Source organism: Gorilla gorilla, chromosome 10, assembly GCF_029281585.2.
Source record: "Gorilla gorilla gorilla isolate KB3781 chromosome 10, NHGRI_mGorGor1-v2.1_pri, whole genome shotgun sequence".
NCBI classification, from domain to species: Eukaryota; Metazoa; Chordata; class Mammalia; order Primates; family Hominidae; genus Gorilla; species Gorilla gorilla.
The window spans coordinates 68,661,292-68,687,772 of NC_073234.2; the positions used below are offsets into that span (position 1 = coordinate 68,661,292).

Below are 26,481 nucleotides of genomic sequence, written 5' to 3' on the forward strand. Positions count from 1 at the left end.
TATGTGCCAACTGTTTCCCCTACTGGAAGGGTTAGAAGCAACAGAAAAACGTTAAGAGCTGCATAGATATGAATTCAACAAGCACTCATCTAACACCTTGCAACAGAGGCCACTGTAACAGTACCAGGAAGTAAGGCACCAAGTGGGACCAGTAACATCTTCAGCCTACTCTTAAGGAGCCAACTTTCCAATGGGAAGATTAAAACAATCCTCAATCAGGGATCTGCAGCCTACAGGACATAGGCCAAATCCAGCTTCTGTCAATAAAGTTTTACTAGAATACACATTCATTCATTTACATAATGTGTATGATGCTTTTTACTATGTTAGTAGAGTTGAGTAGTTGCAACAGGGACCATATGGCCTGCAAAGCCTAAAATATTTACAATCTGGCCCTTCACAGAAAAAGTTTACAGAACTTGACCTAAATAATCAAGGCAACAAACTATGAATTACCGCTATAATTTTCCAGTTTTGGTTGTGTCCCCAGCTAGTGGTGTGACCTTGGGCAAGTAAAAACCTCTAGGTTTCTGTGAACTCATTAGCAGCACCATACACAGTTGATCTAGCACATCTTGGCTGATAACCCACTCTGGAATGTATTTAATAAATTCACAGTGTTATACGGTATAATCTTCAGTTTCTTACTGTTCTAAACCCTGCATGCCTACCATGCAATTGTGTCAGTTGCTTTCCTATTTTAAGCAAAAATTATCTTCCCCAACTATCTCTACTGCATGTAAGCCAGTAGACCAGAAGGGGTTAGCCACCTCTAAAAAATCATGCTTCTCAAGGTCAGTAGCTCTCAACCATGACTACATTAGAATCACATGTGGAACTTTAAGAACGAAAACTGCAATACCTGGGTTGCACCCCAAACCACTTAAGTCAATCTCTGGGATGTGAGACCCAGGTATCAGTGTATGTTAAAGCTTCCCAGGCAATCCCACTGTGCAGTCATGGTTGAGAGTCACCATGCTTAGTGTTATTAACAGGCTTGGATCAAAATAGTATTTATAGTGGAAGCTATATGAAATGAATTCCATAATTTTCAGCTGGTAAGCTAAAGTTCACCAAAACACCATGAAGACTAATTTTAATAGTAATTTTTTTTTTTTTTTTTTTTTTTTTGGAGACAAGAGTATCCTTCTGTCACCAGGCTGGAGTGCAATGGTGCGATCTCAACTCACTGCAACCTCCACTTCCTGGCTGAAGCAGTCCTCTAGCCTCAGCCTCCTGAGTAGCTGGAACCACAGGTGTGAGCCACCATGCCCGGCTCATTTTTGTATTTTTTTGTAGAGACGGGATTTCACCATACTGACCAGGCTGGTCTCAAACGACTGAGTTCAAAGTGATCCACCTGCCTCAGCCTCCCAGAGTGCTGGGATTACAGGCATGAGCCACTGCACCCAGCCAAAAACAATTTTCTTTGTTTTGAGAGAGTCTTGCTTTGTCACCCAGGCTGGAGTGCAGTGGCACCATCTCAGCTCACTGCAACCTCTCCCTCCCAGGTTCAAGTGATTCTCCTGCCTCAGGCTCCCAAGTAGCTGGGATTACAGGTACCCACCACCACGCCCAGCTCATTTTTGTATTTTTTGTAGAGACATTTTTTGTTTCACCATGTTGGCCAGGCTGGTCTCGAACTCCTGACCTCAGGAGATCCACCCATCTCGGACTCCCAAAGTGCTGGGATTACAGACATAAGCCATGGCTGCTGGCTCTGGCCAAATTTTACTAGTAATTATTTAAGCTCATAGCACCATGTGACTCTTGTTTAAGTCACAGCCAATACTTCTGTGCAAAGTATGAAGTCCTCTTCACAGATAATAGTAAGATTATCTGATTTTAGAATCCATTTGTGACATAATAAAAATATATATACTTGATTTCTGGTTTCTGACAAAGGACAGCACTTAAATCTCTTGTAATTTCCAGCTGGATGCGGTGGCTCACACCTGTAATCCCAGCACTTTGGGAGGCCGAGGCGGGCGGATCATGAGGTCAGGAGATCAAGACCATCCTGGCGAACACGGAGAAACCCCGTCTCTACTAAAAATACAAAAAAATTAGCCGGGCGTGGTGGTGGGCATCTGTAGTCCCAGCTACTTGGGAGGCTGAGGCAGGAGAATGGCATGAACCCAGGAGGCGGAGCTTGCAGTGAGCTGAGATTGCACCACTGCACTCCAGCCTGGGCAACACAGCGAGACTCTGTCTCAAAAACAAAACTCTTGTAATTTCCTAAGTGGTGGGGATAATAGGAGCATCTTTTGTTCCTAACGGAGAGTTCTTAAATCTCTTGACACTTCCTGGGTGGTAGAAGCCTCTTTTGATGAAATGACTCTTGGCGTAACCCTAGGTAGCCTGCCTCAGGATGGAGGTGGCTGCCAGAAAGACCAAGTAATGATCAGAAGCATGGAACTTTCAGACCTATTCCTCCCAACTTCTGGAGAGGGAGAGCGCCTGGAGACTGAGTTAATAAATGATCACGTCTACATGATGAAACCTCTAAGTGACAAGGATCAGAGAGCTTCCAAGTTGGTGAATACATCCATGTGCAGGGAGGGTGGCCTACCCTAACCCCATGGGACAGGAGCACCCATGTTCAGGAATCTTCTGGACCTCACCTTATGTATTAATCTCTCTTTATCTGGCTGTTCATCTATATTCTTCATAGTATCCTTTATAATAAACAAGCAAATGTCAGTAAAGTGCTTTCCTGAGTTCTGTGAACCAATCTAGCAAATTATTAAATCTGATGAGGAGTTCATGGGAACCTCTGATTTAAGGCGAGTCAGTCAGAACTATGGGGTGCCTGGGACTGGTGACTGGCATCTCAAGTGGGGATAGTCTTGCGGGACTCAGCGTTTCACCTATGGGATCTGACGCTAACTCCAGGTAGAGCTGAAGAACTGGTTGTTGCTGTGAAGAAAACCCCCCATTTGGTGTCAGAAGTGTTCTCTGGGTACAAAGAGATAATATCACTACCAAAAACAACCTAGACGTCCCCTTATATGAAAAGTCACCAGTTAGGAGCCTTGAGAAATCAAAAGTAAATTATTTATGGCCAACAGAGGGCATGAAAAGCTCCTATACAAGGAGAAACTTTTGTAACAATGAAATCAAAATTTTTATTGACTTCATAAAGTGTGAAAGAAATAAAAGCAGATGTAGGAAAAGAACTCGAAAGGCAAAAGCCTTTTTCTAAGAGCTGTAGCCAACTCATTTATTCACAATGTCTGGTTTATAAATCGACCCGATTCTTGGCTTTTCCCTTGCTTCTGCCCACTGCCAAACTATTTTCCATTTATTCACAACAAATTTATCTGCAGATCCAGAGAGGAGAAGAAAATCAAACTGCCTAATATTTCATAAGTTTTCACAAGGAGGCTGCTAAAACCAAATATAATTGTTTTTAATTATCTCAATCACAAGTAACCAAGGGTGAACAAATGTTTCTCTTCACAAAAGGGAAAATAGATCCTTTTCATACGCAAATTCTTCCTGACATTGTTGCTATTAATTTTGTACTACTTTGCTGGTTTATTTTTCTAAACTTGATTTCTCTAAATCTGAAATCTAGCAGCTAAAACATCCCAGCCTAACACTATTTCTGTAAACTAATTTCCGTAGACTTAGTCTGCTTAAAGCTACCTCAGCCTACTGTGTTGCAACACTTTGTTTTGCAGTTACCAACACTGCTCATTCAACTTTTCAAACCCGTATTTTGCTTCACGGCATTAATAGATAAAATGAACACTGCTAAGTAGGAAAAGCTCCTCAGGACCAGCCAGTCACCCAAAAGCTGCTACTTTAAATGCACCAACACTATCATTTGTTCCAAGATAAGGATCACCCAGACCTGTGGTGAAACGCAAGGTGATGTTTATCTGGGAAGTACATTTTTTTTTTTTTTCCGAGGAAAAAAGCAGGGTGGATTACTAAAACTAGTGGTTGAAAGGTCAAATTTTTGACATGATTATTTTGACTGTGGGAAAGTTACTTAACTTCCTTATAAATTAGAGAAATATTTTTACTGCTCTACTGACATCTCTTAGGCATAGATATAGATCAAAATTCTTCTTTTTGATGGTTGGTAATTTTAAGAAAAACATGTAACAAATTAGGTGACTCTCTAAAAAAGGCTTGGTGATACCCTCTACTCCTGACTCTCCTCTTTATTTTGATATTCTCTTTTTAAGAAAAAATATTACTGGCCGGGCACGGTGGCTAACGCCTGTATTCCCAGCACTTTGGGAGGCTAAGGCGGGCGGATCACCAGGTCAGGAGATTGACACCAGCCTGGCCAACGTGGTGAAACCCCGTCTCTACTAAAAATACAAAAATTAGCTGGGTGTGGTGGCGGGCGCCTCTAATCCCAGCTACTCAGGAGGCTGAGGAAGGAGAACCGCTTGAACCCGGAGGCAGAGGTTGCAGTGAGCCGAGACTGAGCCACTGCACTCCAGCCTGGCAACAGAGTGAGACTCTGTCTCAAAAAAAACATTACTATAAACCCCATTTTACTAAACATTTAATATTTAGCAGCTTACAAAGTTAAGTATTGGCTTTCCTTACTCCCTGCTGCAAAATCAGACTAGCAGGCCTCACATTTTTTCTAGACCCAGAGCACAATAGCATTGTGTGTTAGGCTTCTAACAGTGTAGGGGATTGTTTCAGTCATGCAAAACTTAAAAAAGCAAATACTGCTTCTAGCTTATCCATTATTTCCTATTTTTTTTTTGGGTGACAGAAGAAAGAAGTTAGGAAGAAAAAAAATGAACCAGTTAATCAAAGATAAACCAATTTTCCAATTCTGAATTTTAAAACTGCATTACTTAAGCCATATTTGGCTACATCTAATACAATTTTTCTCCTACAAATAAAAAGTCTGACTATTTTATTCATTCAGTGATATAACGAATTTTATTACTCCCTTGCTTAAAATCCTTTAATGGAACTGCAAGGCTCGATGGGGAGGGGGAACCTCAAAACCTCTAGCTTGCATAAAGGACCCTTCACATTAAGACATCAATCTTGCCTGTAATCCCAGCGCTTTGGGAGGCAGAGGCGGGCGAATCACCTGAAGTCAGGAGTTCGAGACCAGCCTGACCAACATGGAGAAATCCCATCTCTACTAAACATACAAAATTAGCTGGGGGTGGTGGCACATGCCTGTAATCCCAGCTACTTGGGAGGCTGAGGCAGGATAATTGCTTGAACCTGGGAGGTGGAGGGTGCGGTGAGCTGAGATCACACCATCGCACTCCAGCTTGAGCGACAAGAGTGAAACTCTGTCTCACAAAAAAAAAAAGAAAAGAAAAAAAAGAAAAAAAAAGGCATCAATCTCCTGAAGGGCCTAATATCCATCTACTCAGAACTATGCACCCCTAACGCTCTAGCCACATTCTCATCTTCTCCATTCCTGGAAAACACAGTTCTCTTTTCATATGTTTCTCTCTGCTTTTGCATACGTTGGTTCTTTTAGCTTAAAAAACAGAAAGTCTTTGTTTAAACAAATTTATCAATATCTAGCTCCAATGTTACCTTTTTTGAGGAAATTTCCTTGAATCAATGAAACATTAGTTGTTCCTCCTTTTCTATTCTCCAAACATATTTTGTACCTCTCCTATGACATTTGTCATAGTCACTGCATTTAGAGGTCTATGAGGGAGGTGAAATTAAACCTCCTTGAATATAGAGGTATTACACAATTTTTAGGATTGAGTATAGTGAATACAGTTACATTTCCTAACCCTAAGCATGACTTATTACCATTCTGTATCAAAATGGTCAATTTTAGATAAAAAGTTACCAGAAATACCTTTTTTCCTTGATATTTCTTATTTTGCTATTTTACACTCTAAATTAGTAACTCTGATGGAAATAAATTAAAAAAAAATTTACTGGGCAATATTAGAGAAAAACATGATATTTCTAATAAATCAGTAACTACTGATAGACATTAAGGGGCTTACACATTTATAAAATAACAAAATTATTTTCAAGCTTTGTATAATTTCTTTTTGCTATAGTCAAAATTGATTCCATATTTCTAAGAAGTCATGTAATCTAATAACGTATAATTACTATTCAGATCAAGTATATTATCAAATAGCAAACAGCAGTTCATAGATTTTAACTGTGCATTTGGGGAAGGGAACTTTTTTTTTTAACATTAACTGTTGGCTACAGATTTTAAAATGCAGGTCAATTTCCAATTATCTAGATAAATTTGGAAATAAATTACATGAAGTGTAAACACACAAATAATTCTTACACTTTAATTCATGTACTGGCTTTTTTTTTTTTTTTTTTTTCCCCGAGACAGAGTTTCGCTCTTGTTGCCCAGGCTGGAGTGCAATGGCGTGATCTCAGCTCACTGCAACCTCCGCCTCTCAGGTTCAAACGATTGTCCTGCCTCAGCCTCCCAAGTAGCTGGGATTATAGGCATGTGCCACTATGCCCAGCTAATCTGGTATTTTTAGTAGAGATGTGGTTTCTCCATGTTGGTCAGGCTGGTCTTGAACTCCCGACCTCAGATGATCCACCCACCTCAGCCTCCCAATGTGCTGGGATTACGGATGTGAGCCACCGCACCTGGCCCGTGTATTGGTTTTCTATTCCACATCAAGCCTTACAGGAACTACTAAGGAAACATTTCTAGATTATTTTGTATTCAATCTTTTTACTTTTCCTATCACCCTCCTTCAAGAGTGCTTCAAAGAGTGAAATGACTTAAATGTAGGAAGAGAAACAACAAAAAGAGGGGCAAGTACATCATTAATATAAAATATTAAGGACCTCTTTTTTTATTTATTTTTATCTTTTTATTTATTGAGACAGAGTCTCCCTCTGTCACCTAGGCTGAAGTGCAATAGCACGATCTCAGCTCACTGCAACCTCCACCTCCTGGGTTCAAGCAATTCTCCTGCCTCAACCTACTGAGTAGATGGGACTACAGGTGCGTGCCACCACGCCCAGCTGATTTTTTGTATCTTTACTAGAGACGGAGTTTCACGGTGTTAGCCAGGATGGTCTCGATCTTCTGACCTCATGATCTTCCCTCCTCGGCCTCCCAAAGTGCTTGGATTACAGGTGTGAGCCACTGCGCCTGGCCTAAGTACATCTTTAATAGCAAAAAATCTTGGCCACAATTTTCTCCATACAGACAGTATCGCTCCAAATTTCTTGGTTTCACACCCCAAAGCTTCTCCCTCATCTCTTTTCTGTCTTACAACACAGCCCATTAATTCATCATCCAAAATCATGTACGGGCTCAGCCACAGATTCCAATCTCACTAACCCACTAAACCCTCCTTACTTTCTTTATACTTCTTTATATCAACTTGGCCTGTGAGACTTCCGATAGCAGGAACTCATTATTGACATGCTGCTCAACAAGGGACACTAGAGGTTAGCAAGCAAGGATATTTATTCTTAAAAGAGAACTGAAGAAATGGAGAACACTACAAATATTTATAATTTATTAAACTTCTTATATTCCTGCTCATTTTACATTTCCCAACAGAAAAAGGCACTGAATATTAGAAATGTATTCAATCAACAAATATTAACAAAGCACCCAGTATCTATTAGTTACCTTTCTAGACCCTAGGAACATAGCAGTGAACACCACAACAAAAAAACAATCTGTACAACATGCTAAATGGTAAAAGTGCTATGATGGGCCAGGCACAGTGGCTCACACCTGTAATCCCAGCACTTTGGGAAACCAAGGCGGGTGAGTTGCTTGAGCTCAGGAGTTCGAGACCTGCCTGGGCAACATGGCAAAACCCATGTCTCTACTAAAAATATAAAAAGTAGCCAGGCATGGTGGTGTGTGCCTGTAAGTCCTGGCTACTGTGGAGGCTGAGGTGGGAGGATCGTTTCAGCCTGAGAGGCAGAGGTTGCAGTGAGCCAAGACTGCGCCACCGCACTCCAGCCTGGATGACAGAAAGACCCTGTCTCAAAACAAAACAAAACAAACAAACAAAAAAACTGCTATAACGAAAGTAAAGCTGGGTGAAGGAACAGGCGTGCTATTAGGTGAGAGGCTATTATTATATCCTATATACAGGGAGGACAAGGAGGTCTCACTAATACACTGCTAGCTGAGTAGACATGAAGGGAATAAGGCATAACATATTTTGAGGATTAGCATTCCAAGCAAAGTGTAAAACTACAAAAATCCTAAGGTAGAAGCACAGTTGATATGTTCAAAGAGAAATAAGGAAGACAACATGGATAGACTAGGGAGCATATTTGATGCTGAGGTCAGAAAGTTAAGGGGTAGGGATAGGGATAGGGGCTAGAGAAGGTAGGGCCTTCCACATCACTGAAAGAACAGGGGATTTCCTTTGAAAGAGATGGGAATTCACTGAAGGACTGCGAGCAGAGAAGTGGCAATTATCTGCCCTCCGTTTTTAGAGGTGCACACAGGCTGTTAGGTAGAGAATGGACTCCAGGAGGTCAAGGGTAGATAGGAGGCTAGTAGAAGCAATCCAGGGGAAAGCTGTGTGTAACCTAAAGCAGGGCAAGTAACAGTAGACGCAATAAGACATAGTCAGTTTGATAGATCTTGAAGCAAGATTTGTTGCCAGATTGTATATAAGAGAAAAATGACTCAAGGAAGACTAGGTTTTTGGGACTAAGCATAAGAAATAATAACTGCTTTATGGCCAGGCGTGGTGGCTCACACCTGTAATCCCAGCACTTTGGGAGGCCAAGGTGGGCGGATAATGAGGTCAGGAGATTGAGACCATCCTGGCTAACACGGTGAAACCCTGTCTCTACTAAAAATACAAAAAATTAGCCGGGGGCGTGGTGGCGGGCGCCTGTAGTCCCAGCTACTCGGGAGGCTGAGGCAGGAGAATGGTGTGAACCCCGGAGGTGGAGCTTAGCGCCACTGCACTCCAGCCTGGGTGACAGAGTGAGACTCTGTCTCAAAAAAACAGAAAAGAGTGAAAAAAAAAAAAAGAAATAACTGCTTTATAATGGCATGGAAAAGACAAGACCACAGTGACACAGTCTTTTTTGTTTGTTTGTTTAAATTTTTTAAAAATGTATTTGTGTGTACTTATTCTCTAAGAGGGTGAAAGACTCATTTTCCCCAGGCCAAGTTTTATTATAATAACCACCATGTAGAATGACCAAATTCTACGATTAACACTATTTTTCTTCTCCTAAGTGTTTTCCTTCTGCCTGCTTCAACATATAACCAACTAACTTGTGTCAATTTGCCAGGGAATAAAAATGGAAGGATCTGTTCTAGCCAGAGCTTAGCAGGTGCTGTGGTGGGAGATAAATCAGAGAACATACACAAACCAGGGTGAAGACATTTACAAATGTACTTTAGCCAATAAAAATTAGCTTGTTATTTTATAAAGAAAACAGGTGCCTACAGTAAAGGTTATCAGAAGGTGGCTCAGGAAGTGGGCAGGGATGGTCCACAAAACATCTAAGATAATGCCTTTTTATTTTTGAAATAAATGAATTCAACTTTTCCCTGGATTATTCCAGGAGTCTCCTATCTACTCTTGACCTCCTCAAGTCTATTCTAGTATCTAAGAAGAACTGATTAAATTTAAATCTTAATCCTAGTTTGCAGTTTAGGTTACATGTACATTTGGATGTTTATTAAATGAGCACCAAGTTATCATTCTTCCAAAGAACTGCATAATATTTCCTATTGAGTCATTCATCATACTCTATCATATTTCATTTCTTTCATGTGAAAGGAGTTTGCCTGAAAGCATAAGCTTTAGAAAGAGAAGTTTTTTCAGGTCATTTAAAAAAAAAACTGTTATAAAATAACATGTGCACTAAATATGCATATTTACAATTTTTCTTAGATGACTTAACAAAATTATCCAGTAGTGTAGGCAGGAAGTGCTATATTACTGTCTTCTCAGTTTAAAAACCTAAAAAGGAACTTATAAAGTCCATATTGTTGTAGTGGCCACTCTCTAAAGGGTGCTGTCCATTAAAGCAGAAAACAAGAGCCAACAATTACTCTATGTTTATCAACATTCACCTCTCAAGCTTCATCTTCCTGTTCTAGAAATATTTTCCTCTCTAATTAAGAGCTGCCTTCCAGGAGGGAATACTGTCTCTCCAATCATCTCTAACCGTTTGAAGATAAATGAGAACGGACAGAAGCTATTTCAGGAAAAAGAGAACCTAAAACTTCACTGCTTGGGGTGAGAAAACACTTCCCTTTTGCTGCATTTCTTTTTTTTTTAATTTCATATTTAGAGTATGATGGTAAATTTTGGAGAGATCACAAGACCTCCAAACTTTATGCAAGAGTGGTGGAACGCCTGCAAAAGAATTCAGGCTTCTGCCTGAGTGATGGAGGGAGCAGGGGCAGGCATGGACTGGGCTGCTTAACCCTCCCGCAGCTACTAGAACCTGGGAACGGAGCCAGTTGTGCAGCTGCAGGAGGGGCGCCTCAGCTCTCCTGAGGCAGTGCTGTCACCAACCCCAACCTTGGGCTTCCACACTCAGCGTATGCCCCTGACACTTAAGGAAGGAAAGAGCCACACCACCATCAGAAAGAATACTGGTAACTGTGAAGGCTGCCGGTTCTAAGTTTTAGTTTATCTTGTTCAGCAGTGTGGACATTTTTCAGTGAGGCTTATATCCAGTCAAAAACGAATGGGAAAATAAACAAAATGAACCCATTTCAGTGATTAAAAGTATTTTTAGCAGACATTTCCCGTCACATGATTACATTTCTATTACACAGTTGAATTACATTTCTATTTCAAAGACTCAATTTCTCATTAATATGCTCTCTACAACACTCAAAGAGACCACAGTGGCTTAATACTACTACCACTAACAATTTTTAAAAAACAAACTCATGCCTATCTCTACAATGTTGTCTTTTACAGAAAAACAAATAATACTTACTCCCATGAACTTCACCAAAACAAGACTGGGATGGTGGGAATTTTTGTTTGTTTTAACAGAACAATGCTCCATGCAGTAGCACTAGAAAAATGATTAGTGGTAAATATTTCTTAACATTTGTTCACACCAGAAATGGGAGGAAAAAGAGAAAACTGTTCCTTTCTTTCTCTATATTTCTCCCCTCAATGACCAAATTTCCAAACTTTACTTATGATAATAAAAATAAGCCAGAGAAACGTAACTATCAAACACATTTGTATCTGGTTAGCCCAGAAGAAGCCTCCTGGAGAGCCAAAACCCATCAATAGCACATATTTTAATCTTGAAGTTGAAAACCAATGTGAGCTTTATTAACTTTAAAAGAAAACCAAACTCTGCCACTTTTACATCCCTCGGCATGCAGTGTTATAAAGTGACCCACACTGGGGAAGAAAAAAATAGATCTACTAGAAAATGAAACCACTTACCTTGATCAGTGGACATGATTTCACATATACTGATAATTAATCTACTCTGGTTTAATAAAAAGATATTTGGCTTTACTCTTTTAAAGTTCATGTGATAAAATCTCACTCCTGGCTGTAAAGCTTCGGGGGAGGCTGAAGATTACACAGGATCTGCCAGGAGCTCAGACCAATGCACTATGACTTCAGTGCATTCTTCGAACTTACTGCCCAAGGACGACCTTATGCAAAACATGCCACACCTCCCCAGAGGACGGACTGCTGCAGTACATTGCATGAGAGGGAGTATATGAGCACAGAGACTTCTATTTATCAAAGTAAAGTAAACAACTGAGGCACATGGAACCTTTAAAAGCATTCAAAGTACAGCTGGGAATAGGGCGATTTCTAAATGGACTAATGCCTTAACTATTAGTAATGCTCTAAAAAAGCTAACGGGAAAACAGTTTGTTTCTATTTTAACAGGGCTACTGCCCTGGACCAAAGATGTTGGTTACAGATTCATGATTCACAAGCTTAAGATGTTAAAATCTCATTTTGAATGACCTCAAATATCCCATTTATGTTTTCCTTTCCAGCATAGCTCATTGATTTCAGTGACTAAATAATACAGAATTAATAAATACTACATACAAATTTCCTAAGGAAAACAAGTCGTATATGTTATTTCAAAACATAGTTTAACTGGTAAAATATTTATTACTCATTTTTATCTGTCTTTATAAGTACATTAACAATTTCTCATGGCCTTGAAAAATCAGAAAATGTCAGATTAAAGCCAGGCGCGGCGGCTAACGCCTGTAATCTCAGCAGTTTGGCACGCCGAGGTGGGTGGATCACCTGAGGTCAGGAGTTCGAAACCAGCCTGGCCAACATGGTGAAATCCATCTCTACTAAAAATACAACAATTAGCCGGGTGTGGTGGCATGCACCTGTAATCCCAGCTACTCAGGAGGCTGAGGCAGGAGAATCGCTTGAACCCAGGAGGCAGAGGTTGCAGTGAGCTGAGATTGCGCCACTGCACTCCAGCCTCGGTGACAGAGTGAGACTCCATCTCAAAAACAAACAAACAAAAGAAAATGTCAGATTAAAATATTTATAAAATCAAAATGAGTTAACAGGTTACAGACATTCTCCCTCACTGGGGAAAATAACCTCTCCAACCCCCTCCTCTTTGTGTCCAGACACAGTAGTTCCCTCTCTCTAGTGTGCACTTGAATCACCTACTGGGTTATCAAGACATACATCACTGAGTGCCCTATCAAAGTCAGATTCAGTGCATGGTGGGGCCACATAATTTGCATTTCTAACAAGCTCCCAGGTGACAGTGACACTGCTGACCTGGGCCTTCACTCCAGGAATCACACTTTGAGAAACACTGGGGCAGTGAATTGCTGGGTTAGGGAGGATTAAAGGACTTGCTAAATTGCACACCTGCTAGGAGCTGATGGATGTCAGGCAGGAGCCAATACAATGCTGAGGATGAGGTGTGAGGGGTTTGTTCTCCCACTTCAACACAAGCTCCCCATCAGGACACAAAGGTTGTCAATCATTTTAATGAAAGTGGTACTTTTTTAATAACAGAAATGTGTATATAAGGCATAAATAAATAAGCTTTACAATTAATCTGATACAGAATAGGGTAATAGTACATGGAGAAAAAAGTCAAAGAGAAGAAACCTGAATTGTTTTTAACTCCTTTGCAAACTCCACCCATATGTGTTAAAATTTCACTGTGGCAGAGAATCTGTTTAGGTTTGGTTCCAAGACCACTTAGCCTTGGCAAATTTCAGTAATGTAAAAACCAGAATACTTCCCTGTCACAAAAATGCCCCAACGTCTGTCTGTACTTCCTGAGCTTTGATAGCAATGTTTAAATTGTAATCTCAGGCTTGGTATTAAAACAAACACTTAAAAAAAAAAAAAGCTAACATGTGCTCTCTGCCCATTGCTATGTTAAGCATTTTCCATGTAGAATTTCATAAAGTCCTTATTGCAGGGTAATAATTTATCACCATCTTGCAGAAGAATACCACTCGGTAAGGTAGTGTTAATTTATCACCATTTTGCAGAAGAGAAAACTAAGTTTAGGAGGTTAAAAATCTTGATCACTCATGCTAGTACAATGATAACCATTAAGATATTAAATTCACTGTTGTACAACAAATTAAGATATAATGGTATAGCAGTCACCCTTTACCTGTGATCAACTTCAGTCTGAAAATATTACACATAATATTATGAGATACCACATTCACATAATCTTTATTACAGTATATTGTTATAATTGTTCTATTTTATTGCTATTGCTGTTCATCTCTTACTGTGACTAATTTATAAATTAAACTTTATCATAGCTATGGATGTAAAGGAGAAAACATAGTATATATACTGTTCAGTACTATATGCAGTTTCAGGCATCCACTAGGGTCTTGAAATACATCCCCTGTGGATAAAGGGACACTACTGTATTCACTTTTAATCTTTATAGATGAAGGCCAAAAATAAAAACATGGTTTGCAGGAGAAAGTGATAACTAAAATAAAATAAAACAATTATGATTGACTCTCAATTGCCCACAAGTGGACAATCTGTAATAATCTGCAGCATCTACCACAAACTTAACACTAAATTCTAGGCTACCCAATAGGAGCAATAGCAGTTTCTCACCAGGTGGGAATGCACTCATCCTATGAGCCAGCAATCCTAACTCTTACGTACTTAACCTAAGTAAAAGGAGGATTTACATTGACAAAAAATGTTTACAGAGCCTTTATTCATAATCATCCAAAACTAGAAATACCCACTTGTTCTTCAAGTAGTGAATGGGAAACAAACTGTGGTACATCCACACAATGGCATACCACACAGCAATAACAAGGGATGAACAAAGATACCTGCATATGCATTAGAAAGAAGCCAACATAAAGGGCTACACATATGTGATAAAATGAGACATTCTGGAAAAGACAAACTTATAGGAATAGCAAACAGATCCAAGGTTGCCAGGGCTGGTGGTAAGGGAACTGACTTTTCATAAAAGGGCATGACAGAATTTTGGAACTAAAGGGACTGTTCTGTATCTTCATTGTGGTGGTGGTGGTTATATGACTGCATGCATTTGTCAAAACTCAGAATTGTACCCTAAAGAGGCTGAATTTTAATGTATGTAAATTATCTTTTAATTTTAAAAAATTTAGAAGCAAATAAAAGCAATTTATTCATTAAAAAAGAGGCTAGGAGGGCCGGGTGGGGTGGCTCACAGCTATAATCCCAGCACTTTGAGAGGCCGAGGCGGGCGGATCATGAGGTCAAGAGATCGAGACCATCTGGCCAACATGGTGAAACCCTGTCTCTACTAAAAATACAAAAATTAGCTGGGCGTGGTGGCACGCGCCTGTAGTTCCAGCTACTTGAGAGACTGAGGCAGGAGAATCGCTTGAACCCAAGAGGCAGAGGTTGCAGTGAGCCGCGATCGCACCACTACACTCCAGCCTGGCGACAGAGCAAGGCTCTGTCTCAAAAAAAAAAAAAAAAAAAAAGGCTAGGAAACTGATTGTCATAGATAGTGTAAACTCAACACTAAATGATTTTTGGTATATCCACTACGCTCCTCATTGTCAACAGTAGAGATAATCACTAATCCATTTTCTGTGATTTACAAAAAACTTGGCAAATTTATTAAAAGTGATCTAATTAATTCCCCATACATTATCCATTTGTAAAAGCTGAAGTTTATGATACCATATCAAAAGGGATCTATTAAATAAATATGTTTAGTGATCTTAAGGTTGTCATAGATATCAGTCTTGAAAAACACCTAAAATCCATGCCACTGAACTCACAGCTATTCACAAAATACCTCCAGCTCTGAAGACTTAGTGGTTATCATCCAGCCCTTTCACCTCTCCCTCCTTGTAGAGATGTTATTTTGGTACACATTGCACTGAATAAGAAACTTACCAAGTTCTGCCAAACATTCACGTGATATTTCTTTTTTTGAGATGGAGTCTCTGTCACCCAGGTTGGAGTGCAGTGGTGCGATCTCAGCTCACTGCAACCTCCGCCTCCTGGGTTCAAGCAATTCTCATGCCTCAGCTTCTCTAGTAGCTGGAATTATAGACACGTGCCACCAGGCCTGGCTAATTTTCGTTTTTTTTAGTAAAGACAGGGTTTCACCATGTTGGCCAGTCTGGTCTCAAACTTCTGACATCAAGTGATCTGCCTGCCTCAGCCTCCCAAAGTGCTGTGATTACAGGCATGAGCCACCATGCCCAGCCCACATGATATTTCATAATAATATTTTTTATTATATTAAATTTTAAAATAAAAGCCTACCTATATTATATTCAACAGCTTACCATTTTCCATGGAAATGATCTGAAATCAAGAATTTTATATGCAACCTGCACTTCCTGGATTAAAACCTATATATCTACAATGTTTAAAAATAAAGAAGTGAATAAAAACTATAAATCTACAATGTTTAAAAATAAAAGGAAGCCTAAGTTGTTTGCCTTAGCATTTTTATTTAAACCTAACTGGCATATTAGCTGTCATATAATTGAAGACTTCCCAATTAACCTAACATACTATTGGCAATGTCAGCTTTTATTTATTTATTTATTTATTTATTTATTTTTTAGACAGAGTCTCACTCTGTCACCCATGCTGGAGTGAAGTGGCTCAATTTTGGCTCACTGCAACTTCTGCCTCCCAGGTTCAAGTGATTCTCCTGCCTCAGCCTCCTGAGTAACTGGGATTACAGGCATGGGCCACAAAGTCTGGCTAATTTTTGTATTTTTAGTAGAGATGGGGTTTCACCATGTTGGTCAGGCTGGTCTTGAGCTCCTGACCTCATGATCTGCCCGCCTCAGCCTCCCAAAGTGCTGGGATTACAGGCGTGAGCTACCGTGCCCGGCCGGCAGTGTCAGCTTTAATAAATTATGTACAAATAAGCATACACTGGCAAAAAAGTAACAGGAAAATTATTCCTGGTAAATGTTAGTATTTAACTAACAGATCAGATAGAAAATGGAGTAGGAAAACATAATGGAAGTAGGCCAGGCACGGTGGCTCACACCTGTAATCCCAGCAGTTCGGGAGGCCGAGGCGGGTGGATCACAAGGTTAAGAGATCGAGACCATCGTGGCCAACATGGTGAAACCCCATATCTACTAAAAATTCAAAAATTAACTGGGCGTGGTGGTGCGCATGGTGGTGCACGCCTGTAGTACCAGCTACTTGGGAGGCTGAGGCAGGAGAATAGCTTGCATCTGGGAGGCGGAGGTTGCAGTAAGCCGAGATTGCGCCACTGCACTCCAGCCTGGGGACAGAGTGAGACTCTGTCTCAAAAAAAAAAATGATGCATAATTTCCATTTTGCACGTCTCTGAGGCTTAATAAAATGAGGCATAGAAATTCTTGAACGTATGCCAAGTAAATCCTGTTGCTTGAATATTTTTGTACCAAGCCATTTTTGTACAAATCTTCAAAGCAAATCTATTATCCTTGAACATCTATTTATATTAAAAATAATTAATAAAAAAGTTTTCTATCACCTCTTTAGTTATATGTTCACTTATAGTCACACACACACAGAGTACAGCTGGCCTCCAAATCCAAAGTTTCTGCATTTGTAGGTGCAAGCAACTGTGGATCAAAAATATTCAAATACAATTTCAAATAAAAACAAGACAACAAAATATAAATTTTAAAAATATAACTACATAGTGTTTATGTTGCACAGTATTAAATATTATGAGCAATCTAAAGATGATTTAAAGTATAAGAGAAGGGCCAGTGCAATGGCACACACTTGTAATCTCAGCACTTTGGGAGGCTGAGACAGGCAGATCGCCTGAGGTCAGGAGTTCGAGAACAGCCTGGTCAACATGGTGAAACCTTGTCTCTACTAAAAATACAAAAAGTTAGCCAGGCATGGTGATGCACACCTGTAATCCCAGCTACTCAGGAGGCTTGAGTCAGGAGAATTGCTTGAAGCTGGGAGGCAGAGGTTGCAGTGAGCTGAGATTACGCCACTGCACTCCAGCCTGGGCGACAGAGCGAGACTCCGTCTCAAAAAAAAAAGTTTAAAGGAGGATGTGCGTAGGTTATATGCAAACACTGCGCCATTTTATATAACAGACTTGTGTAAGCACAGATTTCGATATGAGGGTGATGGTCCTGGAACCAATCCCCCAGCCCCACATGCTGAGTGACAACTCGGTACTGTTAAGAAGAAACTTTACTAGCCCAGTGCGGTGGCTCACGCCTGTAATCCCAGCACTATGGGAGGCTGAAGCGGGAGGATTGCTTAAGCCCAGGAGTTTGAGACCAGGCTGGACAATATGGTGAAACCCTCTCTACTAAAAATACAAAAATCAGCCAGGTGTGGTGGGATGTGCTTGAAATTCCAGCTACTTGGGAGGCTGAGGCAGAGGCTGCAGTGACCTGAGATCACAGCACCGCACTTCAGTGTGGGTGACAGAGCAAGACCGTCACCAAAAAAAAAAGAAAAAAGAAAAAGGAAATTTTATCTGTAATGTCATCTTCCCTCGATTCTCTTCCACCAAAAAATATGTAATACTAGAGAATAAAAACATTATACTAATCTAAATTAGGAAATTGATCCCTAAACCCCAATTTACAATCTCTCTGATCTTATCTATAAGGATTTCAGTTGGTAATACTTTCTCTTTCAGCATTTCCCCTCACCGTGGTTGACTTACTACATTAAAATACTAAGATAGGCTGGGCGCAGTGGCTCACACCTGTTAATCCCAGCACTTTGGGAGGACGAGGTGGGTGGATCACAGGGTCAGGAGATCGAGACCATCCTGGCCAACATGGTGAAACCCCATCTCTACTAAAAATACAAAAATTAGCTGGGCGTGGTGGCACGTGCCTATAGTCCCAGCTACTCGGGAGGCTGAAACAGGGGAATCACTTGAACCCAGGAGGCAGAGGTTGCAGTGAGCTGAGATCGCACCATTGCAATCCAGCCTGGTGACAGGGCGAGACTCCATCTCAAAAAAGAAAAAAAAAAAAAAAAAAAAAACTAAGATAACCATGATACAGATGATGTCTTCCAAGAAGATACCATATTAAGGATTAGGATTTTATTCTGTTATACTTGAGATGTCTGGGGCTGGGTGCGGTGGCTCATGCCTGCAATCCCAGCACTTCGGGAGGCCGAGGTGGGCGGATCACCTGAGGTCAGGAGCTCGAGACCAGCCTGACCAACATGGTGAAACCCTGCCTCTACTAAAAATACAAAAATTAGCCGGGCGTGGTGACAGACGCCTGTAGTCCCAGCTACTTTGGAGGCTGAGGCAGAACTGCTTGAACCCAGGAGGCAGAGGTTGCAGTGAGCCAAGATCGCACCACTGCGCTCCAGCCTGGGTGACATAGTGAGACTCTGTCTCAAAAAAAAAAGTCTGGCCAGGCTCTGGGAAGAAACCGATTCTGGATGTGTGTGGTGCCCCTGGTCAAGTGGGGGCAGGACTGCAAAGGGAGCTCACCATCCTCACTCACTGCTTCTGTCAGCATTCCACAGGCTAGGATCCCTCCTAGACACCCTTCGACGTGTATGTATAGATCGGCCTGACATTAAACACTGCGTAATATCCCACAGTTTAACTCTATCGTAATTCACTGAATTAACAAACATAATTTTATTATTTTTTGAAAGAGCATCCTAGTAAATTTCTCCATATCTGCACAAGTATTTTTTTGGATAGATTACCAGATGTGGACTTCACAGCTCAATGGTATATGAATTTCAAATTTTGGTAACTTACCAAAAACTTTACCTTCCGAGACATGATATCAATATATATCCTCTCTGCCCTTTACCATTAATCTATACTAGATTATTTTTAAAATCTTTACTGTTAGCTGAGAGAATATGGATAAGTAAATTTAAAGTATATTCATGTGATGTAATACTATATCTGAGTTAAAATGTGTCCGGAATTGGTGGGTTCTTGGTCTCACTGACTTCAAGAATGAAGCCTCGGACCCTTGCAGTGAGTGTTACAGCTCATAAAAGCAGCAGGGACCCAAAGAGTGAGCAGTAGCAAGATTTATTGCAAAGACCGAAACAACAACGCTTCCACAATGTGGAAAGGGACCCCAGCGGGTTGCCAATGCTGGCTCGGGCAGCCTGCTTTTATTCTCTTATCTAGCCCCACCCACATCCTGCTGATTGGTAGGACCCAGTGGCCTGTTTCGTCAGGCCGCTGATTGGTGCGTTTACAATCCCTGAGCTAGATACAAAGGTTCTCCACGTCCCCATCAGATTAGTTAGATAGGGAGTTTCCACACACAGGTTCTCCAAGGCCCCACCAGAGCAGCTAGATACAGAGTGTCGATTGGTGCATTCACAAACCTTGAGCTAAACACAGGGTGCTGATTGGTGTGTTTACAAACCTTGAGCTAGATACAGAGTGCCGATTGCTGTATTTACAATCCTTGAGCTAGACATAAAGGTTCTCCACGTCCTCACTAGAGCAGCTAGATACAGAGTGTCGATTGGTGCACTCACAAACCTTGAGCTAAACACAGGGTGCTGATTGGTGTGTTTACAAACCTTGAGCTAGATACAGAGTGCCGATTGCTGTATTTACAATCCTTGAGCTAGACATAAAGGTTCTCCACCTCCTCACCAGAGCAGCTAGATACAGAGTGTCGATTGGTGCACTCACAAACCTTGAGCTAAACACAGGGTGCTGATTGGTGTATTTACAATCCCTGAGCTAGATATAAAGACTCTCCATGTCCCCACCAGACTCAGGAGCCCAGCTGGCTTCACCTAGTGGATCCCGCACGGGGCTGCAGGTGGAGCTGCCTGCCAGTCCTGCGCCCTGTGCTCGCATTCCTCAGCCCTTGGGTGGTCGATGGGACTGGGCGCCGTGGAGCAGGAGGTGGTGCTCGTCGGAGGCTCTGGCCGCACAGGAGCCCATGGAGTGGGTGGGAGGCTCATGCATGGCGGGCTGCAGGTCCCGAGCCCTGCCCCGTGGGAAGGCAGCTAAGGCCCGGCGAGAAATCGAGCACAGCGCCAGTGGGCCAGCACTGCTGGGGGACTCAGTACACCCTCTGCAGCCACTGGCCCAGGTGCTTAGTCTCCCATTGCCCGGGGCCAGCAGGGCTGGCTGGCTGCTCCGAGTGCGGGGCCCACCAAGCCCACGCCCACCCGGAACTCCAGCTGGCCCGCAAGCCCCGCACACAGCTCCGGTTCCCGCTCGTGCCTCTCCCTCCACACCTCCCTGCAAGCTGAGGGAGTGGGCTCCGGCCTTGGCCAGCCCAGAAAGGGGCTCCCACAGTGCAGTGGGGGGCTGAAGGGCTCCTCAAATGCCACCAAAGTGGGAGCCCAGGCAGGGGAGGTGCTGAGAGCAAGCGAGGGCTCTGAGGACTGCCAGCACGCTGTCACCTCTCAAAAACAAATGAACTACAGCTACACATCAGCATAGGCCATTCTCACAAACAATGTGGAATGAATAAAGTACACAGAATAAAGTACAATTCCAGTTACATATAGTATATACTTTTAAAACATTCCAAAATGTTGTTATGGACACATAGCCATATGTGGTGTGATGTTATGATTTTTGTCCACAGTTCTGGTTCATAACTCTCAGCCTTGTTATGAGGCTGGGGTACTTTACACCTCAGAAAATAATCTCTCTCTTTGCCCTCCTTGCACCTGCCCAAGCCAGGACTCTAATCTGATTGTTGGGTCACAAAACCCTCATTCTGGAGAGGGAGAAAAGCAAAGGTACACTAGACAACAATTTCAGGATGGCAGATACCTCTGGTGGGGAGGCATAGGGAGTAGAAAAAGAAAGAAGAACACAGGGGCTTCAAATGTATTGGTAACATCCTAATTCTTAAAGTCTGTTTTGCCCTTGTTCTTTAAACAATCTTTAGAGACATATACATAAACACACAACTTAGTATATGCATAAGATATTTCATACTAAACAGCACCTCACTGTTTAAATTTTGTATTTTCCTAATCAACAATTTCTATGTTTATAAATGTTTATTAGTCATTTTTAAAAAGCTTCTGTAATCTCTGTGCTCATTTTTTTTGAAACAGTGTCTCACTCTGTCACCCAGGTGGATCGCAGTGGTGTGATCACAGCTCACTGCAGCCTTGACCTCCCATGCTCAAGCAATCCTCCCACCTCAGCCTCTTAAGTAGCTGAGACTACAGGCACATGTCACCATGCCCAGATAATTTTTCATTTTTTTGTAGAGTCAGAGTCTCCCTGTGTTGTCAAGGATGATCTCAAATTCCTAGGCTCAAGCGGTCCTCCCATCTTGCCCCCCAAAGTGCTGGGATTGCAGGCGTGAGCCTGCCACAGATTTTTTTCTGTTTTTTTTTTTTTTAATTGAATTATAGCTGTCTTTAAAGGAGTTCATATCGCAAATATTTTCTCCAAATTTGTTGTATTTCTTATCAAATCTTGCTTTTATACTAATTCCAGGTAATTTATCTTTTTTTTTTTTTTTTTTGAGACAGACTCTCCCTCTGTCGCCCAGGCTGGAGTGCAATGGCGCGATCTCGGCTCACTGCACCCTCCTCCTCCTGGGTTCAAGCAATTCTCCTGCCTCAGCCTCCCGAGTAGCTGGGACTACAGACTGACGCCACCACGCCCGAATAATTTTTTGTATTTTTAGTAGAGATGGAGTTTCACCGTGTTAGCCAGGATGGTCTCGATCTCCTGACCTCGTGATTTGCCCGCCTCGGCCTCCCAAAGTGCTGGGATTACAGGCATGAGCCACCGCACCCGGCCAATTTATCTTACTAAGCACAAACATGGTGTTTAATTATAACTATTATTATTTTTACTATTAATTTCTTTGGATTCCAGTAGATCAGTGCCAAGTGGCTATTCAAACCGGAAAAACTATGTATTTTCTCTTTTTTGAGACAGAGTCTTGCTCTGTCGTCCAGGCTGGAGTGCAGTGGCAGGATCTCAGCTCACTGCAAGCTCCGCCTCCAGGGTTCACGCCGTTCTCCTGCCTCAGCCTCCAGAACAGCTGGGACTACAGGTGCCTGCCACAACGCCCGGCTAATTTTGTTTTTGTATTTTTAGTAGAGTCGAGGTTTCACCGTGTTAGCCAGGATGGTCTCGATCTCCTGACCTCATGATCTGCCCGCCTCGGCCTCCCAAAGTGTTGGGATTACAGGCGTGAGCCACCGCACCCGGCCCAGAGCTATGTATTTTCTGAATGTAAATCATTCACTTAAATGCAAGCAGATAAAAGTTTATTTCTCTTCTCTGCTCCATCCCTCCGTATCAGTCCCTCAGCTTCATCCACCTGCAAACAGTAAATGCTTTGTGTAGCATTTTAGAGTCCTTTAACCCCATCTGTTTCATCCATACCTACCATGACAGTCCTCGGTCCACCTATATACAGTTCTAGTTCTGAGGCTGTCATGTATTGCTAGCTTAAAACTACTACATTAATGAGTACAGAGTTTCAGTTGGGAAGGATGAAAAAATTCTAAAGATGGATGGTGGTGGTGGCTGTACTACAATATAAATGTATTTAATGCCACAGAACCACACACTTAAAAATATTCAAAATAGTAAATGTCATACACATTTTAGCACACTTTCAAAAACTGCAAACATTCTCTGCCATAAATTTATGCTCCCCAACCTCAGCAGCCTCTCCTTGCTTCTTCCCAGCTTGTATGCTCATGCTTAGTCAACTCTATGATAGATACTCCACTGCTTGTACTATTCCTCTCTGTTCTCTTTTTTCACTCTCTGCTCTGGGGAACAGACCCCAGGAGGGGGTTTACAGCTACTCCACTATGCAGAAGATTCCAGTACCAAGTTCCCTTTTCAGTTCATGCTCTCCTTCCTAAATGTCCAGATAGCTACCTCCTTCACTGAAGAAGGGAAGATTGAACTTTATGTTGAAGGATAAGTAGGATTTCATTAGGCATCAAAAGGAGGGAAAGGATATTATTTCAGGCTTTGTAGCAAGGAAATTGGTGGCAGACTTGCAAACACTGTGGTTTACAGAAGTGTTCATCAGTGCCTGCCAAAAGCCTCAGTGGCTGCATACTGCACTTAGAACGCAATCTCAATTTCACAGAAGGCCTGAAGGCTCTACCCCTCATCTCTTGCCACTTTGCTTTCAAAATATGGTTCCTAAACCATGCTCTCTCTATCAATCACCCAAGGTTTTGAGAAGGAAGTCAAGAAAAAATGTTTTCATAAATTTCCACAGGAACCTATTATTTTTTCCAACTTTGAAATAACCATGCAGCTTCCAGAAAAGGCTCCTCTGAGACTTAAAGAAAATAAAACGTTAGTTCTGCCCCTGCCAGGTCAGACAAAGGATAAAGTACGGTCAGTTACTTGCTACTAACTTGAGAGAGAAGAAGGAAGGCTTTCATTTCTCTATTTTTTGATGAGCTGCCTGATCCAAATTTCTTCTAATTATCATCTTCCTTCCCCCAAGACCCTAACGCACAGCTTGCTAGGGTAACAGCAGCGACTTGGGCCTTTTGTGTTGGCCCGAATATTCTTAAAGGCCAAATTCAGAATGTGGAAAGAAAAGATACCCTAAATATAACGAGGATCTTCCTGTCTTTTGCAAATCATCCACTCTACGTATCCACTCCCACCCACAACAGATAATGATAATCTTACACATGCAGTTTCTTTTTTAATACAATCTCAGAAGTATATTACAGTAATAATATTCCAAAGAAAAAAGAATATTAGTAGATGCAAATTTAGTCAGCTTTTAAATATCTTTGTAAGTTACTGAATTTGTGGTAGGAAATAAGGTCAAAGATAAAAAGGGAACTAATTTTTTAAAAAACAGCTCATTTCCATCATATGCACTTTTAAATGGGTACTAAATAAATTATAAATTCATTTGCTTGGAATTTTCTAATTATTATTCTGGCAATCTATATATTGTCAACTTTAGTAATCATGTTGAAACAAACAGGTCTTCGGTACTATGCTAAGGATTATAAAATACCTATATAGCCTTTAAGACACAACAGTTCATCAGTAGTGGAACTTAAATAATCTCGTATTAGTAAACAGTTCACTGTTCATGGAGTATGGCTTATCTTCATCCTCTGCACAGGATAGCAGAGGCAAATGTTATTTGTCACAAATGGGTAAGGATTCGAGTTTAAAACAGCAGAAATTAGAGTAACCTATGGCAAACTAGAAAACAATATTTTTTAAAGTAAATGCTAAAACTCAAAAACATTTAAAATCCCTTCTAAAGATGTTGTATTTGTTTATTTACAAAGAATTACTGAGCCCCATATGGGACTCAATATAGTATACGGGATACATTGTTAGGGACTTGGGAATGTTTTTTATAAAGTCCTGCCCATCAGTTCAGCCACACCAGCTTTTTCAGTTCCTGTGACGTTAAGGTCTCTACATATGACTAAGTCTAATTATTCCCTGTGGGTTGTTTCCTTTGAACATTTCTTCACAAACGTAATTAAATATTCATGCAATGTCCTTTTTTTTTTTTTTTTTTTTGAGATGGAGTCTCCCTGTCGCCAGGCTGGAGTGCAGTGGTGCGATCTTGGCTCACTGTAACCTCCGATTCCCTGGTTCAAGCAATTCTCCTGCCTCAGCCTCCCGAGTAGCTGGAATTAGAGGCATGCCAGCTAATTTTCGTATTTTTAGTAGAGACAGGGTTTTGCCACGTTGGCCAGGATGGTCTCGATCTCCTGACCTCGTGATCCACCCGCCTCGGACTCCCAAAGTGCTGGGATTACAGGTGTGAACCACCGCACCCAGCCTGCAATGTCCTTTTTTCTAGAGGACAGGGACCCTGTCTGTCCTGTTCATTATTATGGGTCCCATGCACATTGTTTTCAAACACTTTATACAATCTCATTAAATAGTTCCTTCTCGAGGAACCAAAGGGAGAGCAAACAAGTAAAATAGTAATTGACAAGTTTGGCTGAGGCTCTGTGACTGCTGGAAGTACAGAGCGGAGGGTAAGAGAAGGCTTTCTAGAATACTTTATCTCTAAACTTCTTGAGGGCACATCCCTATCAGAATAAATCCTGGGCATGCACCCCCAGTATGTATATTCGCACACAATGTAGGTATGAGTTAGATACAAGCATTCCTGCATTAAGATACACACTTTAAAACACAAAAATAGGTCGGGCGCGGTGGCTCATGCCTGTAATCCCAGCACTTTGGGAGGCCGAGGCGGGTGGATCACGAGGTCAGGAGATCGAGACCATCCTGGCTAACACGGTGAAACCCTATCTCTACTAAAAATACAAAAAAATTAGCCAGGCGTGGTGGTGGGCACCCGTCATCCCAGCTACTCGGGAGGCTGAGGGAGGAGAATGGCGTGAAACCGGGAAGCAGAGCTTGCAGTGAGCCAAGATTGCACCACTGCACTCCAGCCTGGGCGACAGAGCAAGACTCCATCTCAAAAAAAAAAAAAAAACAAACCCCACAATAGAACTTAAAATAGGGCGAGGTAAAGTAAAAATACTATTGTTAAGAGAACAATGTGACTGAATCTGCTTGTTTTTAAAAAATCTTTTAAGCTAAATGCTAAAACTCAAAAACATTTAAAATCTCTTTAAAGCTCTTGTATTCGTTTATTTAAAAAGAAATTGTAAAATATTTCACAATACAGCAATTTGGAAGAGTAAATCTATCTCAGTTTACTTCCATACTTAGTTTCAATGACTGCCATGAAGAGAGATTCATCGTCCTAAAGGGAAGAAGTGTATCACTGGATGCACTTACTAAGTCACAATACCTATTTTTAAATACCATCTACCAGTTATACAAAGGTTTTTCTCAAAATTATTCCGGCAAATTTCCATCTATAGTAATATCTCAGAAGATATTACATTATTTTTCAAAACTTACTCTAAAACATACTAAAACTATTACAAAGATTTTTTATTTTATTTTATTTTGAGATGGAGTCTTGCTCTGTCACCCAGACTGGAGTGCAATGGCATGATCTCAGCTCACTGTAGCCTCTGCCTCCTGGGTTCAAGTGATTCTCCTGCTTCAGCCTCCCAAGTAGATGGGACTACAAGTGCACACCACCACGCCCAG

At 41.4% G+C, this 26,481-nt stretch overlaps 1 protein-coding gene across 5 annotated transcripts in view; it reads right to left on the reverse strand.

Annotated features, from left to right (window-relative positions):
* FGD4 (FYVE, RhoGEF and PH domain containing 4) overlaps nucleotides 1-26,481 on the reverse strand; it is a 252,204-nt gene that overhangs the window by 98,448 nt on the left and 127,275 nt on the right. Inside the window, exon 1 of one of the 5 annotated variants that reach the window (XM_031000939.3) lies at nucleotides 11,379-11,698. The exons of the other annotated variants lie outside the window; for them this stretch is intronic. Within the exon in view, the coding sequence (XP_030856799.2) occupies nucleotides 11,379-11,469 (91 nt within the window). The 5' untranslated portion in view covers nucleotides 11,470-11,698. Of the gene's footprint in view, nucleotides 1-11,378; nucleotides 11,699-26,481 lie in introns of those variants that run through there. 5 annotated transcript variants of the gene reach the window in all.